This window comes from Cetorhinus maximus, chromosome 9 (assembly GCF_964194155.1).
Source record: "Cetorhinus maximus chromosome 9, sCetMax3.hap1.1, whole genome shotgun sequence".
Lineage (NCBI taxonomy): Eukaryota > Metazoa > Chordata > Chondrichthyes > Lamniformes > Cetorhinidae > Cetorhinus > Cetorhinus maximus.
Window position 1 is genome coordinate 24,890,922 of NC_135887.1, and position 24,711 is coordinate 24,915,632.

General features: G+C 43.9%; 1 protein-coding gene across 1 annotated transcript in view; it reads left to right on the forward strand.

Annotated features, from left to right (window-relative positions):
- The window catches only part of lrrc75a (leucine rich repeat containing 75A), a gene marked incomplete at its 3' end in the record, with an annotated part of 92,103 nt that overhangs the window by 63,791 nt on the left and 3,601 nt on the right, over nt 1-24,711 (forward strand). The window contains exons 4-5 of the mRNA XM_078547923.1: nt 1,120-1,433; nt 24,600-24,676. Coding sequence (XP_078404049.1) covers nt 1,120-1,433; nt 24,600-24,676 — 391 coding nt within the window. The remainder of the gene's footprint in view (nt 1-1,119; nt 1,434-24,599; nt 24,677-24,711) is intronic.

Consider the following 24,711-nt stretch of genomic DNA (forward strand, 5'->3'; position numbering starts at 1 on the left):
CTGTCTGAGTCACTGTTTGTTGTGTCACAGAACTGGCTGATCAGTGACCCCCTCGCCCCCTGAATGGCCGTTCGCTTCATCTCCAGCTGTCAGCTCTGGATCATCAACTCAACTCTCAAAATAGCTTCAACTGAGGAGCAATTGTTTTCTTGTGCATTAATTGTCCAATCCCAGGGTTTATTCCCACAGAGAAAAGCTCCTACCAATGCTGTTAGTGTCTTGGGTTTGGATGTGTGAGTCAGGCCATGTTTAAGTGACAGAAATACACACTGCACACTTTTAAATGAAACAAACATTAAAGGACAAATCCATTGAACAGCATTGGAACAGCCTGTCTGAACCAATGGTCATCCTTGGGAAGTTAGCTGATTGATTACACCCCTCCCCCACCCTGTCAGATTAATCAATATCTCAGGAAAATATTGGAGTAAGAAAAGGGCGGAAGAGAACAGGACCCAGTCCCATCAGTGGCGATAACCAGTCAGTCCTCGCTTACTGCCCCATCTAATAAATCTCTTTTTGTCTGATTTTTTTCCTGCCTAATATTGCAGGGAATGACCAGCATTCTGTCCCCTTTCAATTCCCATTTCAATCTGATTCAAGTCTTCACCTGCTCCTTGAGTCTGAGCCCTGCTTTCCAGGATAGAATGAACATCCTTCAGTGGGTCAGCTGGACTTGCTCTGTCCTTGGATACTCTCCAAACCTACTGAGATGGTCTCAGTGCCACCAGCTAAGGAGGGCAAAATAAATCAGAGAATATCACTTTTCAGTGACCACCTCCACACTGGGAAAGATGCATGTTTGAATGCCAAGGGGGTATAGTATATGGAGTTTAGGGGTTGAGGTAGTGATTAGGGGAGTGGAGTAGTGTTTAAAGGATAGTTTCATGGTGTCTGCTTCTTTGGGTCAGTATTGGTTTTTGTTCACACTCCTGTGAAGCACCTTGGGACTGTGCAAGGAGATTAAATGTATGGATTTGTGCTGTTTCTTTATAGCACATAGCCCAATATTTTTCCAGTAGTTTTCATCTAATCCATCTGCCTGGCCATTTGCTCCTTAAACAGGTTGCCCTGGTCAACTCATATTTTCTGATTGTCACTCATTTATTTTCCTTCCAGTCTGAAAGCTGCCCTGTCTGGAAGCCCGACAAATGAGACCATGGATTTATCTGGAATTGCGCTGACGTCCAAGGATATTGAACGAGCGGCTGTGTACTTGCAGCAGAATCAAGAGCTGATCAGCAGTGTGGAGTTGTGCTTCACTGAACTGACGGACGAAGGTTTCCTGCACCTTCTGCCCACCCTTTGTTCCCTCCCGCATCTCAACACCCTGTCCTTGAATGGGAACAAGCTGACCAGGAGCATACTGAGGGAGCTAACAGAAACACTGAAGGACCTGGAGAAGTTCCCCAGTATTGCCTGGATCGACCTAGGTAATAATGTCGATATCTACTCGTTGCCGCAACCCTTCCTGGTCAACCTCCGGAGGCGAAGCCCCAAGCACGGGAACCTGCCCACCATCTTGGAGTTCGGGGAGGGTCAAGGCAGTGACCCAGAGAACCCTGAGACTGACCCATGTGAGAGCTCAGGTGACAGAATGGCGACAACACAGGGTGTGATGCCTCACCTTCAGCTCCATGCCAGTGCAGCCATGGTGTGTGACGGTTTGGAGGGTGAAGAGACTGTTGAACCTGAGGATGATTCTCTGGCCAATCAGACCTGACACATGTGGCATGGACTTGGGGTGGTTGCATTGGCAGGATTGGCAAGACACATCAGGCAAGACCATGAAGTACTGAACTGCCTGGTTAGGTGGAAAGTGTCAGAAAGGAGAAGTATTGATCAGGTTTATGAGTCCAAGGTGAAGCCAGCATGCTGGGAAAGGCTTTGTTACCCAGAAACTCATGCAGAACCTGCTTTCAGTTAGTTACTGCTCTTCAATTAGGGGTCTGCATATTTCTGTTTCTTTTTCTTTAAACAATACTTGCCTTCCTTTCCAGTCACTCTCTGTAACCATCATAACTCTGAGACTGAATGGACAGTCACTGGGACAGAATCAACCAAGGAGGCTCGGGGGTTGGTGGGTAGTGGGGGAAGAGACACTCAGTGGCTCTCAGCCAATGGGTACCTTTTATCCTGATCCCGGAAATGGTGAGTCTGTCACTCTGGGAGGTAGTCAGGCTCCAGAGAGATCAGCTAATAGAACTTTAGACCCTCTGTGATGGAGATGTCCCCACCAGCCTGTCCTGAGCCTCTCTGCCCCTTTCTTCTTCCTGCTGCAGGGGCAGTGAGTTAATGGCCATATAAACTGTTATCTCACAACTGACATAGATCCCCTGAGTAAACCCAATCCTGGCCTGACCAACAGAGTGAGGTCCTTCTGGGATCACCAGCTTGGTGAACAGGAGCAGGAATCCTGGCTCATGATCCCTTCTGGCACCAGGGGACTGAGGCCAGTTGCAGCCTCCCAAACTCTTGCCCCTGAGAATAAGTTGCAATATTAGAAAAGGACAGTCCTGTTGGATAAATCTCTCACTCAGTACCATGTTAATCCTACTCCCCCGAGTGTCCTCATTTCACTCCATTCATTGCTCCTTTATCCTAAATTCCTATGCTTCGGATTGGTGGCACAACACCAATCTATCCCTCTTGAATCCTTCAACAGAATTGGTACTTACACCACTAAATGTCTGCTTCATCAGTCAAGACCTCTCAGTGGGAAGAAATGTTCTTTCATTTTAATGATAGCTGATAATTATAAATGGTTCCCTCTCCTCGGGTACTATTCCCTTTCTTTTCAAATACCACACAAAAAAGACAATCCTTGACCCCCACTGTACTTGCAAACTACCAGCCCATCTCTAAATACCTTTTCATCTCCCAAGCCCTTGAACATGTTGTTACCTCCCGAACCTGTGCCCATCTTTCCCACAACTCCATTTTTGAATCCATCCAATCAGGTTTCCACCCTCTCACTGTACTGAAACAACTCTTATCAAAGTCACAAATGACATTCTATGTGACTGTTACAAAGGTAAACTTTCCCTGCTCGTCCTTCTCGACCTGTCTGCAGCCTTTGACACGGTCAACCACACCATCCTCCTCCAACACCTCTCCACCATCGTCCAGCTGGGTGGGATTGCTCTGACCTGGTTCTGTTCTTATCTATCTAATCATAGCCAGTGAATCACTTACAATGGCTTCCCTTCCTGCTCCTGCACTGTTACCTCTGGTGTCCCTAATGATCTATCCTTGGCCCCCTCCTGTTTCTCATCTACATGTTGCCCCTTGGATATCATCCAAAGGCACAGTGTTAGCTTTCACATGTATGATGATGACACCCAGCTCTCCTCCACCTCTCTCAACTCCTCCACTGTTGCTAAATTATCAGACTGCTTATCCAACATCCAGTACTGGATGAGTAAATATTTCCTTCAGTTAAATACAAGGGAGACTGAAGCCATTGTTTTCTGTCCCCACTCCAAAATCCATTCCCTAGCTACTGACTCGATCCCTCTACCTAGTGACAATTTGAGTTTGAGGCAGTCTGTTTGCAACCTTGGTGTCCTGTTTGATCCCAAGATGAACTTCTGACCACATATCTGTGCCATCACTAAGACCACCTATTACCACCTGCGTAACATTGCCTGACTCCACCCCATCTCAGCTCATCTGCTGAAACCCTCATTTGTGCCTTCGTTACCTCTAGACTTGGTTATTCCAACTCACTCCTGGCTGGACTCCTATATTTTACTCTCCGGTTTCTGCCAAAAACCCATCTGGATTTCTGCTGCCTGGTCCTAAGTCTTACCAAGTTCTGCTCACCCATCATTCATTTTTCTGCTGACCTACATTGATGCCCTAAGCTCTGGAATTACCTCCCTAAACCTCTCCGTCTCTCTACCTCTGTCCTCCATTAAGACGTTCCTTGAAACCTACCTCTTTGACCAAGGTTTTGGTCACCCATCCTAATATCCTTCTTTGGCTCAGTGTCAGGTTTCTTGTCCAGTTATGCTCCTGTGAAGTGCTTTGGGATGTGTTACTAGCTTAAAGATGCTATATAAATGCAGGGTGTTGTTAGTTTTGATCTCTGGCTCCTCATCTCCTCTCATTCATTCTAATTTTCTCATTGCTGCAACATTGCTGTCACCAATTAGAATTTGGACCTTAAGCCCATTTAACTGCCTTTTTCTTCCAAACAAAATGCATTTGACTCCTTTGTTGAGGTGAATCACTCAATGAGTGATTGAGGTGAATCAATCAGTGTAGACGGAGCTTTACTCTGTATCTAACCCCGTGCTGTACCTGTCCTGGGAAAGTTTGATGGGGACAGTGTAGAGGGAGCTTTACTCTGTATCTAACCCCGTGCTCTACCTGTCCTGGGAAAGTTTGATGGGGACAGTGTAGAGGGAGCTTTACTCTGTATCTAATCCCGTGCTGTACCTGTCCTGGGAAAGTTTGATGGGGACAGTGTAGAGGGAGCTTTACTCTGTATCTAACCCTGTGCTGTACCTGTCCTGGGAGTGTTTGATGGGGACAGTGTGGAGGCAGCTTTACTCTGTATCTAACCCCGTGCTCTACCTGTCCTGGGAGTGTTTGATGGGGACAGTGTAGAGGGAGCTTTACTCTGTATCTAACCCCGTGCTGTACCTGTCCTGGGAGTGTTTGATGGGGACAGTGTAGAGGGAGCTTTACTCTGTGTCTAACCCATGACATACAATTGCTTAGCACTGATTTCTTTAAATTCTATGAACAGAAAATTCACAATAAAACCATGTAAACTTGCTGAAGTAATATTTGAGACAGACTAACTCTCTTCAGCACCTAACAGTGTCACAGTCTCAGGATTATAAAGAACATTTTCTACAATTCTAAGAGGTTTCCCAGTCAAAGAAAGACATGCATTTATATCGAACCTTTCATTACCTCGGAATGTCCCAAAGCACTTTACAACCAATTAAATCCTTTTGAAGAGTGATCACAGTTGTAATGTAGGAAATGCAGCAGTCAATTTCTGCACAGCAAGATCCCACAAACAGTAATGTGACAAATTAACAGATAATCTATTTTAGTGATGTGGGTTGAGGGAAGGATATTTGCCAGGACACCTGCTCAGCTTATCTTTGAAATAGCAGCCGTGGTATCCTTTGCATCCACCTGAGAGGGCAAACAGAGCCTTGTTTTAAAATCCCATCTGAAAGATGGAGTGACATTGAACGGGACTCTAAAAGGAGCCACTGTTTGGCGAAGGAGTTCACAGAAACTGAGAGAGAAAGTGAGCTGATCTGATGGCTGGTACTTTATGCTGTCCTATTGATCAATTTCCCTGAAAGCTGCTTGTACCTTTTATCAAATAGAATATTTTTATCCCTGCTAATGTCGTTGTAGCTGAAATAAAATAGATAAAATGACAATGTGTCATGTGCTTCCTGAAATACAATCCATGATTTAAAATATGCCACTGTTTTCATATTGGAAGGACACGTTGCTGATAATTAAAGGAACCTGCATCCTGACAGAAACTGCTGTATCTGTGAATTATCTGCTGTTGGAGAGTGCATGTAAATGATTGTCAGGTGAGGACAGAGCTGTCTGCAAAACATTGCTTTCTTTTGGCATGGTTTGTTGTGAACTTTCTAAATTTCTAAATCCACTTATCATGGTAACTGTTTATGTAAACATCATGCTGTAATTACACCCACCAGCCACTGGTAGTGCAGTAGTGATTCAGGTTTGCATCTCCCAGCTCCTTAGACTGTACTGCAGAGAGCCTTCAAACAACTCTGCTGCTCTGCTTTCCAAGTAACCTTGAGTTTTATTTTTAATTATTTTAATTATCAATAACGATGGCAAAAAGAAATTTTGCACATTTTAAGTTTAAGTTTGTTAAGTTTAAAATAGGGATAGAATATGCATATTTTTTATATTATTACATTGGTGTTGGATGCAGAGAGTAAAGACCAAATATAGTCGGCAGTTAAAGTGGGAAATGGTGAGTAGTGTGCACAGATACAAGTCAGTCCAAATCTTGTTGCAATTGAGGGCATCATTGAAAAAGACCATAAGACCATAGGACGTAGGAGCAGAAGTAGGCCATTTGGTCCATCGAGTCCGCTCCGCCATTCAATGAGATCATGGCTGATCTGATAGTCCTCAACTCCACTTTCCCCCATAACCCTTGATTCCCTTACTGATTAAAAATCTGTCTATCTCAGCTTTGAATATACTTAACGACCTAGTCTCTACAGCCCTCCGCGGTAAAGAATTCCACAGATTCGCTACCCTCTAAGAGAAGAAAGGCAGCATTTATCAAGAAAGTGCCCGTCACCTTCTCTAAGGATGGGTAATAAATCCCACCTTGTCAATGACACCGCTACCCCCCAAAAAAATTGCCCATCACAAGTAGCCCTAAAATTTAACAGAGTAGCTTTCTAGGCCAGTTTCAGAGGGCAGTTAAGAATCAGTCACATTGGCATGGGGCCTGGAGTCACATATAGATCCAGACAAGGTAAGAATGGCATGTTTCTTTCCCTAAAGGACATTAGCGAACCAGTTAGTTTGTTAAAACGCATACATTCTGCATTTATTTTGATTGATGTTGTGCACGAACATGTGAAATAGGAGCAGAGGTAGCCCATTCGGCCCCTCAAGCCTGCTCCACCATTCAATAACATCATGGCTGATCTGTTTGTGTTTTGAGTTCTAAATTCCCATCTACCCCCGATAACCTTTGATTCTCTTGCCTAACAAGAATCTACCTGCCTCTGCCTTAAAAATCTTCAGTGACCCCACTTCCACTACCTTCTGAGGCAGAGAGTTCCAAAATCGCACAACCCTCTGAGAGAAAAGCATTTCTCCTCATCTCTGTCCTATAAGAGTGACCTCTAATTTTAAAACAGTTCTGGACTCACCCACAAGAGGAAACATCCTTCCAACACCCACCTTGTCAAACCCATTCAGGATCTTATATACTTCAAACAGGTCATCCCTCACTCTTCTAAACTCCAGTGGAAACAAACCCAACCTATCCACATAAGACAATCCATTCATTCCAGGTATCAATCTAGTAAACCTCCTCCAATGCATTTACATCCTTCTTTAAATAAGGAGGCCAAAACTGCACACAGTATTCGAGATGCGGTCTCACCAATGCCCTGTATAACTGAAGCATCATATCCTTATTTTTATGTTCAATTCCTCTCATAATAAAGGATAGCATTCTACTAGCCTTTTTAATTACATGCTGTACCTGCATTCTAACTTTTTGTGGCTCGTGCACTAAAACACCTAGAAATTACACCACCATGGAATTCTGTAGTCGTTCTCCATTTAAGTAATACTCTGCTTTTTTATTCTTCCTGCCAAAGTGAACAACTTCATATTTTCCCACATCATGTTCCATCTGCCAGAGTTTTAGCCACTCACTCAACCTATCTATATCTCTCTGCAAATTCCTTATGTCTTCTTCACAACAAACTTTCCTACCTATCTTTGTATTGTCTGCAAATTTAGCAGCCATGCCTTCGCTCCCCTCATCTAAGTCATTGATGTAAATTGTAAAAAGTTGAGGCCCCAGCACAGACCCTTGCAGGACTCCAGTAGTCACATCCTGCCAATCAGCAAAGACCTATTTATGCGTACTCTCTGTTTCCTGCCAGCCAGCTAATCTCCTATCCAGGCTAATATGTCACCCCCTACACCATGGCTTTTATTTTCCACAAGGACATTTGATGTGGCACCTTAGCAAATGAATTCTGGAAATCCAAGTACAGCATGTCTACAGGCTTCCCTTTATCCTCAGCACATGTTACTAATTCAAAGAACTTTAATAAATTGGTTAAATATGATTTTCCTTTCACAAAACCATGCTGACTCTTCCCAATTACCTTGAGTTTCTCTAAGTGCCCAGCTGTAACATCCTTAATGATCGATTCTAACACCTTCCCCATGACAGATGTCAAACTAATTGGTCTATAGTTTCCTGTTTTCTGCCTCTGTCCCTTCTTAAATAGACGGGTTATATTTACTACTTTCCAATCTGATGGAACCTTTCCAGAATCTAGGGAAATTTGGAAAATTGACACCAATGCATCTACTACCTCATTAGCCACCTCTTTTAAGACCCTAGAATGAAGTCCATATGGACCCGGAGACAAGTCAGCCACAGCTCCATCAGTTTGCTCAGTACTGCTTCCCTAGTGATTGTAATTTCATCAAGTTCCCCTCTCTCTTCCACCTCCTGATTTACAACTCTTACTGGAATGTTTTTTGTATCTTCTATAGTGAAGATAGTAACAAAATATTTGTTTATTTCATCCGCCATTTCCTTATTAATTAATATTAACTCCCCATTCTCACTCTCTAGAGGACCAACACTCACCACTTACTCTTTTCCTTTTTAAATACCTGTAGAAACTCTTGCTATCTGTTTTTACATTTCTAGCTAGCTTCCTCTCATACCTGAATTTCTTTCTCCTGATTAACCTTTGAGTCATTCTCTGTTGTTCTTTATATTCTGACCTGCAAATCACCTTTGCACAGTTATATGCTTTTTCCTTAAGTTTGATGCTTTCCATAACTTCTTTAACCATGGATAACGGGTCCTCCCTTTAGAATTTTTCTTTATCATAGGAATATACTTATTCTGAGTATTCTGAAATATCCCTTTAAATGTCTGCCACTGCTTCTCTATTGATCTATCCCCTAGTCTAGTATCCCAGTTCACTTCAGCTAGCTCAGCTTTCATGCCCACATAGTTGCCCTTATTTCATTTTAAAATAGTAGTCTTAGACCCACTATTCTCCCTTTCATATTGGATGTGAAATTCAATCATATTGTGGTCACTGCTACCTAGGAGTGCCTTTACCCTAAGGTCATTCATTAATCCTGTCATGTTACACAGTACCATGTCTAATATAACCTGCTCTCTGGTTGGTTTCAGAACATGTGGCTCTAAGAAACTGTCTCAAATGCACTCTATGAACTCCATATTCAGGGCTACTATTGCCAATCTGATTTTTCCAGTTTATATGTAGATTAAAATCAGTCTTTGAGCCACATGTTCATCTCTCTAATTTTATGTACTTTATGCCAATTTGCATGCGGCTCAGTCAATAATCTAGAGATTATAACCTTTGAAGTTCTGCTTTTCACTTTAGAACCTAGCTCCTCATACTTTCTATGCAGAACCTCTTTCCCAGTTCTACTTATGCCACTGGTACCTACATGGACCACGACAACTGGATCCTCCCCCTCCCACTGCAAGTTCCTCTCCAACTCTGAGCAGATGTCTTGAACCCGGGCACCAGGCAGGCACAGCTGTCTGGACTCTCGCTCTTTGCTGCATGTATTTGTGATTGTATATCATACACATGTAATCAAGTTAGTGCAATTTAAAAAATTTGTCTATACCCCTTATTTTGGACAGTAGAAATTTCAGTGACTGAGCAAACATGGCGAAGAAATAAAACTTCAGCCAAAGCAGACAGCAGGAACAGTGACTAAAACTGGAGAGAAATGATTCTGTCTCAGGCTCTAAACACTCCTGGCGGAGATTGTCAAATCAGGATAAACACCCTCATATACTCTTCCTATGTTCCTTTACTGCCTCACAAAGTCAGCTTGGGACTGCAAGCCAGCTGGGTTTTCCTCTTTAGATATACAGTTGACTAAAGTTACCTGTCTAACCAACAGTCCTAGAGTTTCTCAGAAACTCTTCTGTCGTCCTCCTTATTCTGCCCTGATGGGCTGTAGCAGAATTGCGCTTAAATCATCGTCCCACTTCAATCTTCCGGTAGAGAAATTTGCTCAATTTGTGGGGAAAACCATGTGTACTATGAGCTGGAATTTCACTCTTGAACAGAGCCCTTGAAATAACTTGGTCCTCAGGCAGCAATAAAAGCAGCCTGATTATCAGAGGCCTTTCCAATTTGGCTCCACACAGAGACCCAGAGGTGAAGAGGGTGCGGCGGGGAGCCCATTGAGAAAGGTAATAAAATTGTCAGGTTTGGGACTGGAGCAGTTTTAATACATACACTTTTAAGGATGGGCAGTTGGGCTGCTCAGAACTGGGAGAATGTTGGGAGTTAATGCATCAAAAGCTCTGACTCAGACGAGCACATTTCGAAGTGCGGGTCTGAAGTGAGCCTCATTTGAATAATGGAAAGAGACCACCATTCATATCAGGCAGCCATCAGGGCCACCCGAAGTAAAGGCCCTGACCAATTTAGCGGTGGCCTGAACTGTAAATTGATTATCACTGCAACCACTTGTTGAGTACAGGCTCAAAAAGGCTCCATTTCAAATCACACGCAATGCCCTCGATCCGCCCCCATCAGAACTGGAATAACAAGCAAGACAAGTCACCTAATCTGAGTTTCATGTGTTAGCTGTAGCTTGGTGGGTAGTACACTTGCTTGAGTCAGAAGATTTTGGGTTGAAATCCCACTACTAAGACTTAAGCACAAAGATCTAGGAATGCACTCCTTTGATGTACTGAGAGAGTGCTGCATTGTTGGAGCAGCAATACTGAAGCTGCATTGTCACAGGTGCAGTAGTGGGGAAGTGCAGCACTGTCCAAAGTGCCATCCTATAGATAAAGCGAAGTAAAAGATCCCACGAGCACTGTTTTGAAGAGCAGAGGAGTTTCCCCTCCCCCTGTGTCCAGGCCAACATTTATCCCTCAGCCCTCCTCCTCTTGGTACAATGCCCTAAGAGGGCATTAGCAACTATGTACTTCCATTGGATTGGTCCATGATTATGCTTGGCAAAGTACTGCAGTGGTTTGCCGTTGCTTTCTGCAGTATGGCTGACAAGGAAACTCTCCTGCTCTTACCGCCTGCCATCAGGCATATTGGAAGGATTTACAGGCTGATAATTAACCTGTTTGGCCACATTATGAACACACCTTCCGTGGTTATCAAGTCACGAAGTGGAACCTGAACCTGGAGCTTCTGGCCCAGTGATAGGGATACTACCCAATGCCATAGGGATACTGCACCACAAGACCTCCCACCTCTTGACCAACATCACGAAAATAGATTATCTGGTCATCATTGCTGTTTGTGGAATCTTGCAATGCGCAGATTGGCTGCTGCATTTCCTACATTTTAGGTGTGACTACACTTTAAAAGTGCTGCATTAACTGTAAAGCATTTTGGTACATCCTGAAGTCATGAAAGGTGCTATATAAATGCACGTATTTCTTGGTGGTTGGAGGATTCTTGACTTTCCTATGCTCTTGTCAAGAGATTGTGGTGCCTTTCTGCTCTCCTTATGAGGTGGCTGTACTTGTGCTTTGAGCTCTCGGGCTATTTTGACCTGCTGGTTGCCTCTATGGTTATGTCCTTGAGTAAGGTGGAAGGAGTTTGGCAGGAATGAACTTCAATGTTAGTGAAGGGCTGGGTGTGAAAGTAGCAGTAAACCTGTCAGTAATGTGTAGCTCAGACCTGCTCAAGCTGTGCTGCTGCATTTCCAGAGCTGAAAGTAATTACTATTTTATGCGGCTTTGATGTTTCTGTGTAAGAGCCTGTGGATAGACTTCTGCTGATGGTCAGCATTAGATGGGAAGCTGCTTCAATCCATTTTCTTTTCTAACTGCAGCTGAGTGAGAGAGTAGGAGGGAACATGAGAAACAGACAGCTGGAAAAGATAAAAAGACTTTACTGGAGTGTGGGGGTTTGAATTTGAATAAAAAAATTGGACTCCTAATGAGTCTTGGATATGGATTATTTTTACCAACCCCTATCCCCGCCCCCACTCTCCCACTGCTGCCCCAGACTCTCAGTGCCACTGGTGATGCAAGGGAAGGCTGATATCAAAATAACCCTTGTCCTCCAGGGTGACCCTTGACCTCCTGGATGATTCTTGGTCCCTTGAGATGGCTGACCGGTCTTTGCTGCACCTCTCTTTGCTCAGTCTCCAAAGCCCAACCTTCAACGAGTGCCCCAAAGCCATTAAAAAAAAATGGCAGCACTTTAAGGGCAGTCAGCACCCTTTAATTCCTACTGGTGCACATTAAAGTACTCCTAACCCAGGGAGCCCCCAAGAGTGTCCCGAGTGCCAGACAATTTTTCAATGAGTTGACACTGTATAGAAAAAGTCCCAGTGCCTCAAATGTCTCGTCATTGATTCGCATCCTGCCACCACTCCTGTACCATGGGGAATAGGTAAAGAATGCTCTTATGGTTTTAATCACCTTTTAAATGGGATTTTGAAACAAAGTAAATTCTCACAAATTTTAAAAAGACAGCTGGATGAAAGATGATAAATAGAAATTAGTTTCCCCAGAAACAAAAAGACAAGTGATTTGTTATCATGTCAGGGTAATTGGACAACACCTCATGCCCATTGTATTGGAATGTCCTCAAGTATAGAAAGGAAGGGAGGTTTTCATTGAAACAGTTAGACTGCAAGAATTGGTCACGTGTCTGAAGGTATCGATAAAGAAAGAAACTGGCATTTCTATAGTGCCTTTCATGACCTTGGGATGTCCCAAAGCTTTTTTGACAGCCAATGAAGAAGGTTTGAAGCGCAGTAACTCCTTCTGAGATGTGAAGTGTAAGATTGCACTGACTCTGCGCAGTGCAGATGCATTATAATTACAATGCATTACAATTCAATGCAGCAAGGGATAGTTGCGCCAACCCCCACCCCCCCCCCCCCCCGCCCCGCCACAACCTCCTCACATACATATCTCTCCTTGCCCCAGCTCCCACAGCAAATGGGGTAAGATGAACATGGTATCGGCCTGTTCTTCTAAAGCACAGTTACACTCCCTTGGACTAAAGTCCTGGGTTTGATAAGTGGTCAGATGTCTAGTCAGAACCTTCAGAAGAAAATACTCACTTCAATTCCAGGAAGGCTTTGTAATTAAATTTTCGCCACTGTCTAGGGCATCACAAACAGCCCAACTGCATTATTTACATTAAAGTTAAGCACACCTCATCCCTTTGGAAAAATGCTATGTCAATTAAATTTCAACTGTACTGTGTGCTTGATTGACGCACACTAATTTAATCATTTTTGTGCATGGCAGTGACTGTAATTATTAAAGGCTCCAGGTGTGGTGTTTTGTATTTCAGCCCGGAGAGGTTATAAATCATCAAAGCTGGAGCCCTTCAACAGAAATATATCCATCCATCTCCTGAGGTGCCAATCTAGGCTGCTCTGGAGAGACAGTCTGAATAAACAATGACTGTACGGTTACACAGTTAGTGATCCTTACCCTAAATAAACAGTGACTCTGTACAGTTACACAGTTAGTGATCCTTACCCTGAATAAACAGTGGCTCTGTACAGTTGCACAGTGAGTGACCCTTATCCTGAATAAACGGTGACTCTGTACAGTTACACAGTGAGTGGTCCTTACCCTGAATAAACAGTGACTCTGTACAGTTACACAGTGAGTGATCCTTACCCTGAATAAACAGTGACTCTGTACAGTTACACAGTGAGTGATCCTTACCCTGAATAAACAGTGACTCTGTACAGTTACACAGAGAGTGATCCTTACCCTGAATAAACAGTGACTCTGTACAGTTACACAGTGAGTGATCCTTACCCTGAATAAACAGTGACTCTGTACAGTTACACAGTGAGCCATCCTTATCCTGAATAAATAGTGACTGTGCAATTATACAGTGATCTGCGATCTTTTACATCCAATCATCGAATGAGAATCAATATTGACCATGTCTTGATTGCACATATTCTCCAACTGCCCTTGTTTAAGGAAGCTTTTCAAAGTTGCAACCAAATTTCCAGGAACAGGAGGAAAGAAAGTTATTTGTCTGCACTGTAAATTATAATTTTGGGAGTGTTTTTTTAAAAAATGATTCTCACTGAGCCTGCTCTATGTTCTCTGTTTCCCTGAGAAGATTTTTCTGGCATGAGTAACAGTCACATTAAAAATTGTAAAGCTTCGCTGATTGCAGGTTCATATTGTGCCAGACCTCCATGAATTATTGATTGAATTACTAAATATTCCAAAGTAATTACAGAAACAAGCCATTCGGACCAACTGGTCCCTGCTGGTGTTTATGCTCCACAAGAGCCTCCTTGCACTTGACTTGGTCTCACCCTAGCAACATAATCTCCTATTTCTTTCTCCTGCATATGCTTTTATTTTATTCCTTCATGGGAAGGCTATGGGCCAGGTGTTGGTAAATGGGATTAGGTTGGTAGGTCAGGTGTTTCTCACGTGTTGGTGCAGACTTGATGGGCCGAAGGGCCTCTTCTGCACTGTGTGATTCTGTGATATCAATGTCGCTGGCTAGGTCAGCATTTATTGCCCATCCCTAATTGCCCTAGAGAAGGTGCTGATGAGCTGCCTTCTTGAACATCTGCAGTCCCTGTGGTGTAGATACACCCACAGTGCTATTAGGGAGGGAGTTCCAGGGTTTTGACCCAGCGACAATGAAGGAACGGTGATATATTTCCAAGTCAGAATGGTATTTGACGGAGGGAAACTTCCAGGTGGTGGAGTTCCCATTGATGTGCTGTCCTTGTCCTTCTAGATGGTAGTGGTCGTGGGTTTGGAGGGTGTTGTCTAAGGAGCCTTGGTGAGTTGCTGCAGTGCATCTTGTAGATGCTACACACTGCTGCTACTGTGCATTGGTGGTGGAAGGAGTGAATGTTTGTGGAAGGGGTGCCAATCAAGCGGTCTGCTTTGTCCTGGATGGTGTCGAGCTTTTCGAGAGTTGTTGGAGCTGCACTCATCCAGGCAAGTGGAGAGTATTCCATCACACTCCTGACTTGTGCCTTGTAGATGGTGGACAGGCTTTGGGGAGTCAGGACGTGAGTTACTCGCTGCAGAATTCCCAGTCTCTGACCTCTTTTGTAGTCACAGTATTTATATAGCTGGTCCAGTTCAGTTCCTGGTCAATGATAACCTCCAGGATGTTGGAGCTGATTCAGTGATAAACAAGGGTTCAACTCTCTCATGATGGAGATGGTGATTATTTGGCATCTCTGTGGTGCAAATTTTACTTGCCACCTATCAGCCCAAGCCTGAATGTTGTTCCAGTCTTACTGAATACAGGAATTACTACTTCATGATCTAGCTTCCCCTTAAATGAATCAAAACTATTCATCTCATCTCAACCACTCCCTGTGGTAGCAAGTTCCACATTCTCACCACCCTCTGAGTAAAGACATTTCTCTTGATTTCACATTAGATTTATTTGTGACTATCTTATATTTATGGGCCCTAGTCCTGGTCTTGTCATAAGTGCAATCATCTTCTCCACATCTACCCTATCAAACCCATTCATAATCTTAAAAACCCCCATGAGGTCACCCACTCAGCCCTTTTTCAAGAGAAAAGAGCCCCACCCTGTTCAATCTTTTCTAATAGTTATATTCTCTCAGTTCTGGTGTCAATCTAATAGGTCTTCATTTGTAACTTTTCAAATTCCTCTACATTCATTTTACAATAAGGAGATCAGAACTGTTCACAGTGAAAATGCAAAAAGATTTACTTGAATGACACCAGAACTGCAAGGAAACTCTAGCCCCCAATTTTAAATCGGGTAGGTGCTTAAGAACATTGGAAATAGGAGCAGGGGTCAGGCATTTGGCCCCTTGAGGCTGCTCCACCATTGAGTAAGATCATGGCACGTCTTTGACTTCAATTTCTCATTCTCACCCTCTCCCCACATTCCTCGATTCCCTTAGAGTCCAAATATCTATCAACCTGAGCCTTGAATATATTGAGCAGCATACAAAATCCAGTCTACCAGCTGCAGGACCAAGGTTGTACACAGATTCTCAATTATTTATTAATTAATTGCATTAATTGGCCTTCCAATCCTATTTCATTGATCATTGATGTTTTTGGCAGAGACTCAGGGGTTAATTTAGTTTTTCTTTGTATGTGAGCAATTACTCTGTCACACAGCCTATCACAGTGATCCATTCAGATGTAGGAATTCTGCTCACTTCCGTATATCACTGCCTCCTCTCAACAAACTGAGCACCGAATGCAGCTGATACGCAGAATAAATAACTGGGTCAACAGCAAACTCCACTGACACTATTTTGTTGACATTTCATCTGCTGCTCTCCTGAAGGCATAAGAACGTAAGAAATAGGAACAGGTGTAAGCCATTTGACCCCTGCTCCATCATTCGATAAGATCATGGTTGATCTGATTGTGGTCTCAAATCCACTTTTCTGTCTGCCTCCGTAATCCTCTTCCCCCTTGTTGATTAAAAATCTATCTAACTCAACCTTGAATATATTCAATGACCCAGCCTCCACTGAACATACATATGAACATATGAACTAGGAGCAGGAGTAAGCCCTTTGAGCCTGCTCCGCCATTCAATACGATCATGGCTGATCTGATTGTAACCTCAACCCCACATTCCCACCTACCCCCAACAACCTTTCACCCCCTTGTTAATCAAGAGTCTATCTAGCTCTACCTCAAAAATATTCCATGACTCTGCTTCCACTGCCTTTTAAAGAAGAGAGTTCCAAAGACTCATGACCCTCTGAGAGAAAACAATTCTCCTCATCTCTGTTTTAAATGAGTGACTCCTTATTTTTAAACAGTGACCCATAGTTCTAAATTCTCCCACAAGAGGAAACATTCTCTCCACATCCACCCTGTCAAGGCCCCTCAGGATTCTATATTTCAATCAAGTCACCTCTTATTCTTCTAAATTCCAGTGGATACAAGCCTAGCCTGTCCAACCTTTCCTCATAAGACAACCCACCCATTCCTGGTATTAGTCTAGTAAACCTTCTCTGAACTGCTTCTAATGCATTTACATCTTTCCTTAAGTAAAGAGACCAATACTGTACACAATACTCCAAATTTGGTCTTACAATTGCCCTGTACAACTGAAGCAGAACCTCCCTACTTTTGTATTCAATTCCCCTCACAAAAAATGATAACATTCTACTAACTTTCCTAATTACTTGCTGTACCTGTGTACTAGCCTTTTGTGATTCACCCACTAAGACACGCAGATCCCTCTGAATCGCATAGTTCTGAAATCTCTCACCATTTAGTTAATAAGTTTCTTTTTTATTCTTCCTGCCAAAATGGACAATTTCACATTTGCTTACATTATACTGCATTTGCCAGATCTTTGCCCACTCACTTAACCTATCTATGTCCCTTTGTAGCCTCCTTATGTCCTCTTCACAACTTACTTTCCTACCTATCTTTGTGTCATCAGCAAATTTAGCAACCATACCTTTGGTCCCTTCATCCAAATCATTTTTATAAATTGTAAGAAGTTGAGGTCCCAGCACTGATCCCTGTGGCACACCACTTGTCACATCTTGCCAACAGAAAAAGACCCATATATGGTAACTCCCTGCTTCCTGTTAGCTAACCAATCTTTTATCCGTGCCAATATGTTACCCCCTAGACCGTGAGCTTTTGTTTTCCACAAGAACCTTTCATGTGGCACCTTATCAATTGCCTTCTGGAAATCCAGTACAGTACATCCACCGGTTCCCCTTTATCCAATGCACAGGTGACTCCTTCAAAGAACTCCAATAAATTGGTTAAACATGATTTCCCTTTCACAAAACCATGTTGACTCTGCCTGATTGCCTTCTCTGGGGAAGAGAATTCCAAAGATTAATTACCCACTGAGAGAAGAAATTCCACCTCATCTCCAACTTAAACGGGAGACCCCTTATTTTTAAACTGTGTCCCCTAGTTCTAGACTCCCCACGAGGAGAAACATCTGCTCAGTATTTACCCTGTCAAGCCCCCTCAGAATCTTAGGTGTTTCAATAAGATCATCTCTCATTCTTCTAAACTTCAATGAGTGTAGGTCGAGCATACTCAACCTTTCCTCATAAGCCAACCCCTTCATCCCAGGAATCAACCGAGTGAACTATCTCTGAATTGCCTCCAATTCCAGTATATCTCTCCTTAATTAAGGAGACAAAAGCCATACGCAATACTGTAGGTGATTCACACTGGGGTATGGATTCCACACACACTGGCCAGGAGTTTTACCTTGTTGGGTGGGCGCAGGGCGGGCCCGGGAGCGGTCATGAAGCCGACCTCCACCCCTGATTGGGCCCCAAAATCAATTTCACACTGGCTGGCCAATTAACGGCCAGCCAGTGTGAAACATGTGCTGCAGCGCTGCCTGGGTAGTGGTGGGAGGAGGGTGAGTGCAGAAGTTCGCGCATGCACGTGAATTCGTTCATGTGTGAGTGCGCACAATGAAAGCTCCCTGAGACACAGAGCTGATTTTTAAAAATCAGAAATAAAAATCTTACCAACGTTAAAAGCATGTCCCCTCATGTGACTCTGTCTGGGTTCCACAAACACTGACTCTCACTGGGGTACGTGTTCCACACACACTGACTCTCACTGGGGTACGGGTTCCACACACACTGACTCTCACTGGGGTATGGGTTCCACACACACTGACTCTCACTGGGGTACGGGTCCCACACACACTGACTCTCACTGGGGTACGGGTTCCACACACACTGACTCTCACTGGTGTATGGGTCCCACACACACACTGACTCTCACTGGGGTACGGGTCCCACACACACTGACTCTCAATGGAGTACAGGGTCCCACACACACTGACTCTCACTGGGGTACGGGTCCCACACACACTGACTCTCACTGGGGTATGGGTTCCACACACACTGACTCTCAATGGGGTACGGGGTACGACACACACTGACTTTCACTGGGGTACAGGGTCCCACACACACTGACTCTCACTGGGGTACGGGGTTCCACACACACTGACTCTCACTGGGATACGGGTCCCATACACACTGACTCTCACTGGGGTACGGGTCCCATACACACTGACTCTCACTGGGGTACTGGTCCCATACACACTGACTCTCACTGGGGTACTGGTCCCACACACACTGACTCTCACTGGGGTATGGGTTCCACACACACTGACTCTCACTGGGGTACGGGTCCCATACACACTGACTCTCACTGGGGTACGGGTCACACACATTGACTCTCACTGGGATACAGGCCCCATACACACTGTCTCCCACTGGGGTACAGGTCTTGGTGTTCATGGGCTGGCACTCAGTGCAGCGTTGAGAGATTGCTGCACTGTTGGGAGTGCCGTATTTCAGATGAAACATTAAACTGAAGCTCCATCTGTCACTGCAGGATGATGTTAAAGATCCCATGGCATTATTTGAAATGTTTTCTTGACACCACTTACATAAAACAGATTTTCTGGTCATTGATATCATGCGTGTGTGTGGGATTTTGTTGAGCACAATGTTATCTGCTGTGTTTCCTACATTACAATTATACAAAATGAATCGTCTGTGAAATGCTTTGAGAGATCAAGGGAATGGGAAAGGCTCTGAATAAATCAAACATCATTTCTTTCTGGTGTCTGTTACTCAGTCTTAATTAAGCAATGGATTTATACCAAAGGCCTTGTGTTAATCTGTTCTTCTGTAGTCCCAGTCTCTGGCCTGATGGTGCTGGAGTTCAGTTGACTATGACAGAATCCTTGATGCAGCTGATGGCCTGACTTGTAAGAGTCCATACTTGACTGCACCATAAGAATTCAGAGACAAATTATCTGCTCTGTTCAAATGGTGCTGCACTGTAATCATGTATCGCCATCTGGTGGTGCAAATATCAAACAGCCAAACTTTTCAAGACACACTCCCTGGGGAAGGTTGACCAAGTTTGTAATAGATAACCTGTGGTAAATGCTCAGTTAGCCATTTTCCTGGTCATTATCTCACTCAATCACTGCACCTCCAAATAATTTAAGGAGAAGCTAGATAAGTACATGAGGGAGAAAGGAATGACAGGATATGCTGATAGGGTATGATGAAGAAGGAGTTTGTGTGGCACATAAACAACAGCATGGACCAGTTGGGCCAAATGGCCTGTTTCTGTGCTGTGCACTTGATTTAATACGTTATTTTCTGTAAAGTGTTTTGGGTTTCCTGAGGTTGATATATAAATGCAAGTTCTTCCCAAAACAGTGACAACTCTTCAAAAGTACTTAAGACCATAAGACATAGGAGCAGAAATTAGGCCATTCGGCCCATCGAGTCTGCTCCGCCATTCAATCATGGCTGATAAATTTCTCAACCCCATTCTCCCGCCTTCTCCCTGTAACCTTTGATCCCCATACTTCATTGATTCTAAAGTGCTTTGAGACATCCCATGGCTGTGAAAGGTACTACAGAAATGCAAGTCCTCTTTAAAACTAAAAGGGACAAACATTACAATCGCATTTCTCCACTAGTAAATGCTGAGAGATGACAGGTTCCATTGGGAAGAGTCTTGTGAAGTTGGGATTTATTTCTACTGGGGCTGAGAAAGTGAAATGTTATTATGCTAGGGAGCTTCACAATTATGAGGGTAATGAGCGAATGATCATCTCTATTGGTCAGAAACAGTAACGGCAAGGAGCCCTGGAGCCTACACTGTGCCGTCAGGGCATAACCATAGGCTGTCAGCTTTGGAACTAATCCAAAATTTCAGGCATAGGATTATCTCCGTAAAGAAAATGAATGCTGAAATGAAACCGCCAAGCCTCAAGAGGTTTTTTATATAAATTAAGTTAAACATTTATTAACTTAACAAGAAATTAAACAAATGCACGTGTCTACAAATTACACCCATAATAAGTATTAAACAAATCCCCAAATTAATCACTCCCAGATAAATCTTCCCCAAGGCAACAATAATCCATAGACTTAAACAGACACCAGGCAAAGCACATTTTATCTTATGATTTCAAAATGAGGTTCCTTTCAATTTGGTTCCTTTGCACCATTGTAGGCTTACATGCGGCTTAGATCTTACATGCCTCTGACCTACACACACACACATAACTCTTTTCTGTGTATACCTAGCCTTCCCTTTGAATGCAAATTCTCATTGCCTCACCAGGCTCTTTGAACTCCACCTCTTCTAACAATAAAACCCCTTTAATTGTACCAATTTTATTAGTAATATAAACATATTGCTTGGTATCTCCTAGCTAGGTGCAAGATTTCACCCCCAGTCATTGAGTGGTTTATTTAACAAAATGCAAATGTACCCTCTACCTTACTGTTTAACATCTCAAAACTACTATACATCAAAGCACCAAGATTATCCAGCTTTAATCCAATTAAGACACACACACACACACACACACATGCACACTCACAGAGACCGACCCTACTACAAGTCCAATTTAAAATAATTTCCAATAACATTATATACATTAATACCTTCATGACAACATGGGCTGCAGCTCACTGCCACTTTCTCAAGGTTCAATTAGGGATGGGCAATAAATGCTGGCCTAGCCAGTGACACCCACACCCTATGATTGAAGAAAAAAAATTCAGGAGAGAAGTTAGGAAACACTTCCTTAGGCGTAGGGCGGTAGAAAGTGTCATAGAAAAAGCAATAAATGCTGGATAAAAACAGAAACAGAAATACCTGGAAAAACTCAGCAGGTCTGGCAGCATTGGCGGAGGAGAGCACAGTTGACGTTTCGAGTCCTCCTGACCCTTCAACAAAACTAAGTAAAAATAGGAAAGGGGTGAAATATAAGCTGGTTTAAGGAGGGGGGAGGGCGGGTGGGGGTTTGTTGGAACAAGCAGCCAGTCATAGGTGGAGGTAACCAAAAGATGTCACAGACAGAAGGATCAAAGAGGTGTTGAAGGTGGTGATATTATCTAAAGGAATGTGCTAATTAAGAGTAGAAGACAGGACAGGTAAGGTACAGATAGCTCTAGTGGGGGTGGGGGAATACTAAAAGGTAGAAATAAATAACGGGTGGAAATACATTTAAAAAGAATGGAAATAGGTGGGAAAAGAAAAATCTATATAAATTATTGGAAAAAACAAAAAGGAGGGGGAAGAAACGGGAAGGGGGTGGGGATGGAGGAGCGAGTTCAAGATCTAAAATTGTTGAACTTAATATTCAGTCCGGAAGGCTGTAAAGTGCCTAGTCGGAAGATGAGGTGCTGTTCCTCCAGTTTGCGTTGAGCTTCACTGGAACAATACAGCAAGCCAAGGACAGACATGTGGGCAAGAGAGCAGGGTGGAGTGTTGAAATGGCAAGTGACAGGGAGGTCTGGCTAATGCTTGCGGACAGACCGAAGGTGTTCTGCAAAGCGGTCACCCAGTCTGCGTTTGGTCTCTCCAATGTAGAGGAAACCGCATTGGGAGCAATGAATGCAGTAGACTAAGTTGAGGGAAGTGCAAGTGAAAAGCTGCTTCACTTGAAAGGAGTGTTTGGGCCCTTTGACGGTGAGGAGAGAGGAAGTGAAGGGGCAGGTGTTGTATCTTCTGCGGCCACATGGGAGGGTGCCGTGGGAGGGGGTTGAGGAGTAGGGAGTGATGAAGGAGTGGACCGGGGTGTCACGGAGGGAACGATCCCTACGGAATGCCGCCAGGGGGGGTGAAGGGAAGATGTGTTTGGTGGTGGCATCATGCTGGAGTTGGCGGAAATGGCGGAGGATGATCCTTTGAATGCGGAGGCTGGTGGGGTGATAAGTGAGGACAAACACATTTTGGTTACCTCCACCTATGACTGGCTGCTTGTCCCAACAAACCCCCCCACCCCCACTCCTTAAACCAGCTTATATTTCACCCCTTTCCTATTTTTACTTAGTTTTGTTGAAGGGTCATGAGGACTCGAAACATCAACTGTGCTCTCCTCCACCGATGCTGCCAGACCTGCTGAGTTTTTCCAGGTATTTCTGTTTCTGTTTTTGTTTTGGATTTCCAGCATCCGCAGTTTTTTGCTTTTATCTCAATAAATGCTGGAGCTCAGTTAACTATTTTAAATTTGAAATTGATAGATTTTTGCTAGACAAGGGTGTAAATGAATATGGAGCCAAAACAGGTGGACTGAATTAAGATACAGATCAGCCATGGACTCACTGAACGACAGAACATGCTTGAACAGTTCCCATATTAATCCACTGCGAAGTCTACCAGTCCCATTGGTTGAGAATGTTAAAGACCCCACGACTTTATTTGAAGAAAAGTACCAAGTTATGGTCTGTTGGAGAACATTCCTCGCACAGCCTAAAGTACCAAAAATAGATTGATACTGTTGCTAATTGTTAACTGTTTCTGAGTATAAAATGGATGTTCTATTTAGGTGCACATAACGGTGACCACATTTCAAATGCAACTAACTGACTGTGAAATACATTTCAGATGCTCTTAGGCTGTGAAAGACACTATATAACTTTTATTATTAGCCTGTGTTCATTGATCTGTCGTAACTTGCACCAAGTCCTGTTCAAATGTGCTCACTGAGCCACACTGTCTCTCAGGCAAGCAACACTTGATTTTAAAATTCTCATCCTTGTTTTCAAATTGCTCCATGGCCTCGGTCCTCCCTATCTCTGCGATTTCCTCCAGCCCCACAACCCTTGAGATATCTGCTGTCCTCTAATTTTGGCCTCTTGAGCATCTCTGATTTTAATTGCTCCCATATTGGAGACTGTGCCTTCAGTTGCCTTGGCCCTAAATTCAGGAATGCCCCCGCTATACCTTCTTTTCCTCTCTACCTAACTTTTCTCCTTTAGGACACCAATTTAAGATTGGCAAAAGAAGCAATGGGAACATGGGAAAAAAACTTTTTTATGCAGCAAGTAGTGAAAACAGATTCAATCATGGCTTTTAAAAGAAAATTGAAGCATTATATAAAGAGGAAAATTGTGCAGGACTAAGGGGAAAAGGCGAGGGAGTGGCACTGGGTGAATTGCTCTTCCAGAGAGTTGGCACAGGCACGACAAATGGAATGGCCTCTTTCTGTGCTGCAACCATTCTGTGACACTCTGAAGATGCTCCTTAAAACCTACCTCTTTTACCAAGCTTTTGGTAATTGGATCTAATATGCTCAATGTCAAATATTGGTCTATAATGCTCCTGTGAAGTCCCTTGGGGCGTTATATTACGTTTAAGACGCTTTGTAAATTTAACTTATTGTTGTATAAACTTCCTTGCTGTTTGAACATTCCGCTTGCCCACACGCTTGGAGCCGCCTGACCTCCGGCCGCCAGGGGGAGCGCGCCGTCGGTGGGCGGCAGCGGGTCACCTCTTGAGTTGATTGAATCCTCTCGCTAACACACAGCCCGGTATCAGTGTTGTCATTGGTAACTGAGCCGGACCAATAGGCGCTGACGCAGAGCGATGACACCAAACGCAGGGATGTCAGATGAGCCAATGAATGACGGAGCGGTTAAATATAAATTAGAGAAGAGAAAAAAAACCGCGGGAGGAATGGCGGCCCTGCGAGCGGAGGGTGAGGGTGAGGGTGAGGGTGAGGGTGAGGGTGAGGGTGAGGGTGAGGGTGAGGGTGAGGGTGAGGGTGAGGGTGAGGGTGAGGGTCCGACCTTCCGGTAGCCCCATGTTCCCACTTGAGGCCTCGGGCTGCCCTGATTCTGGACTATGTCCTACCCCCATGTCCCTGTCCCTAATCCCGTCTCCTCCCCTTGAACCGCAGGAGCGCACCAACATTACCCCCCCCCCCACCCCCCAGGCTTCACTCTTTCTCCTGCATTATCTCCTTTATCCACAGTGACTAATGTTCGCTTGACTTGTTGCTCGCCTCATCACTGTTTTGCTCTGTTTCACCTTCCAGGTAAAGGCAGAATGTTCGGTTTGAGGAGATCAATGAAATCATCATCCTCAGAAAACGAGGGCGAGGAAATCCAAACAGTATGTACTGTCAGACACCACAACACTCCCCCCAC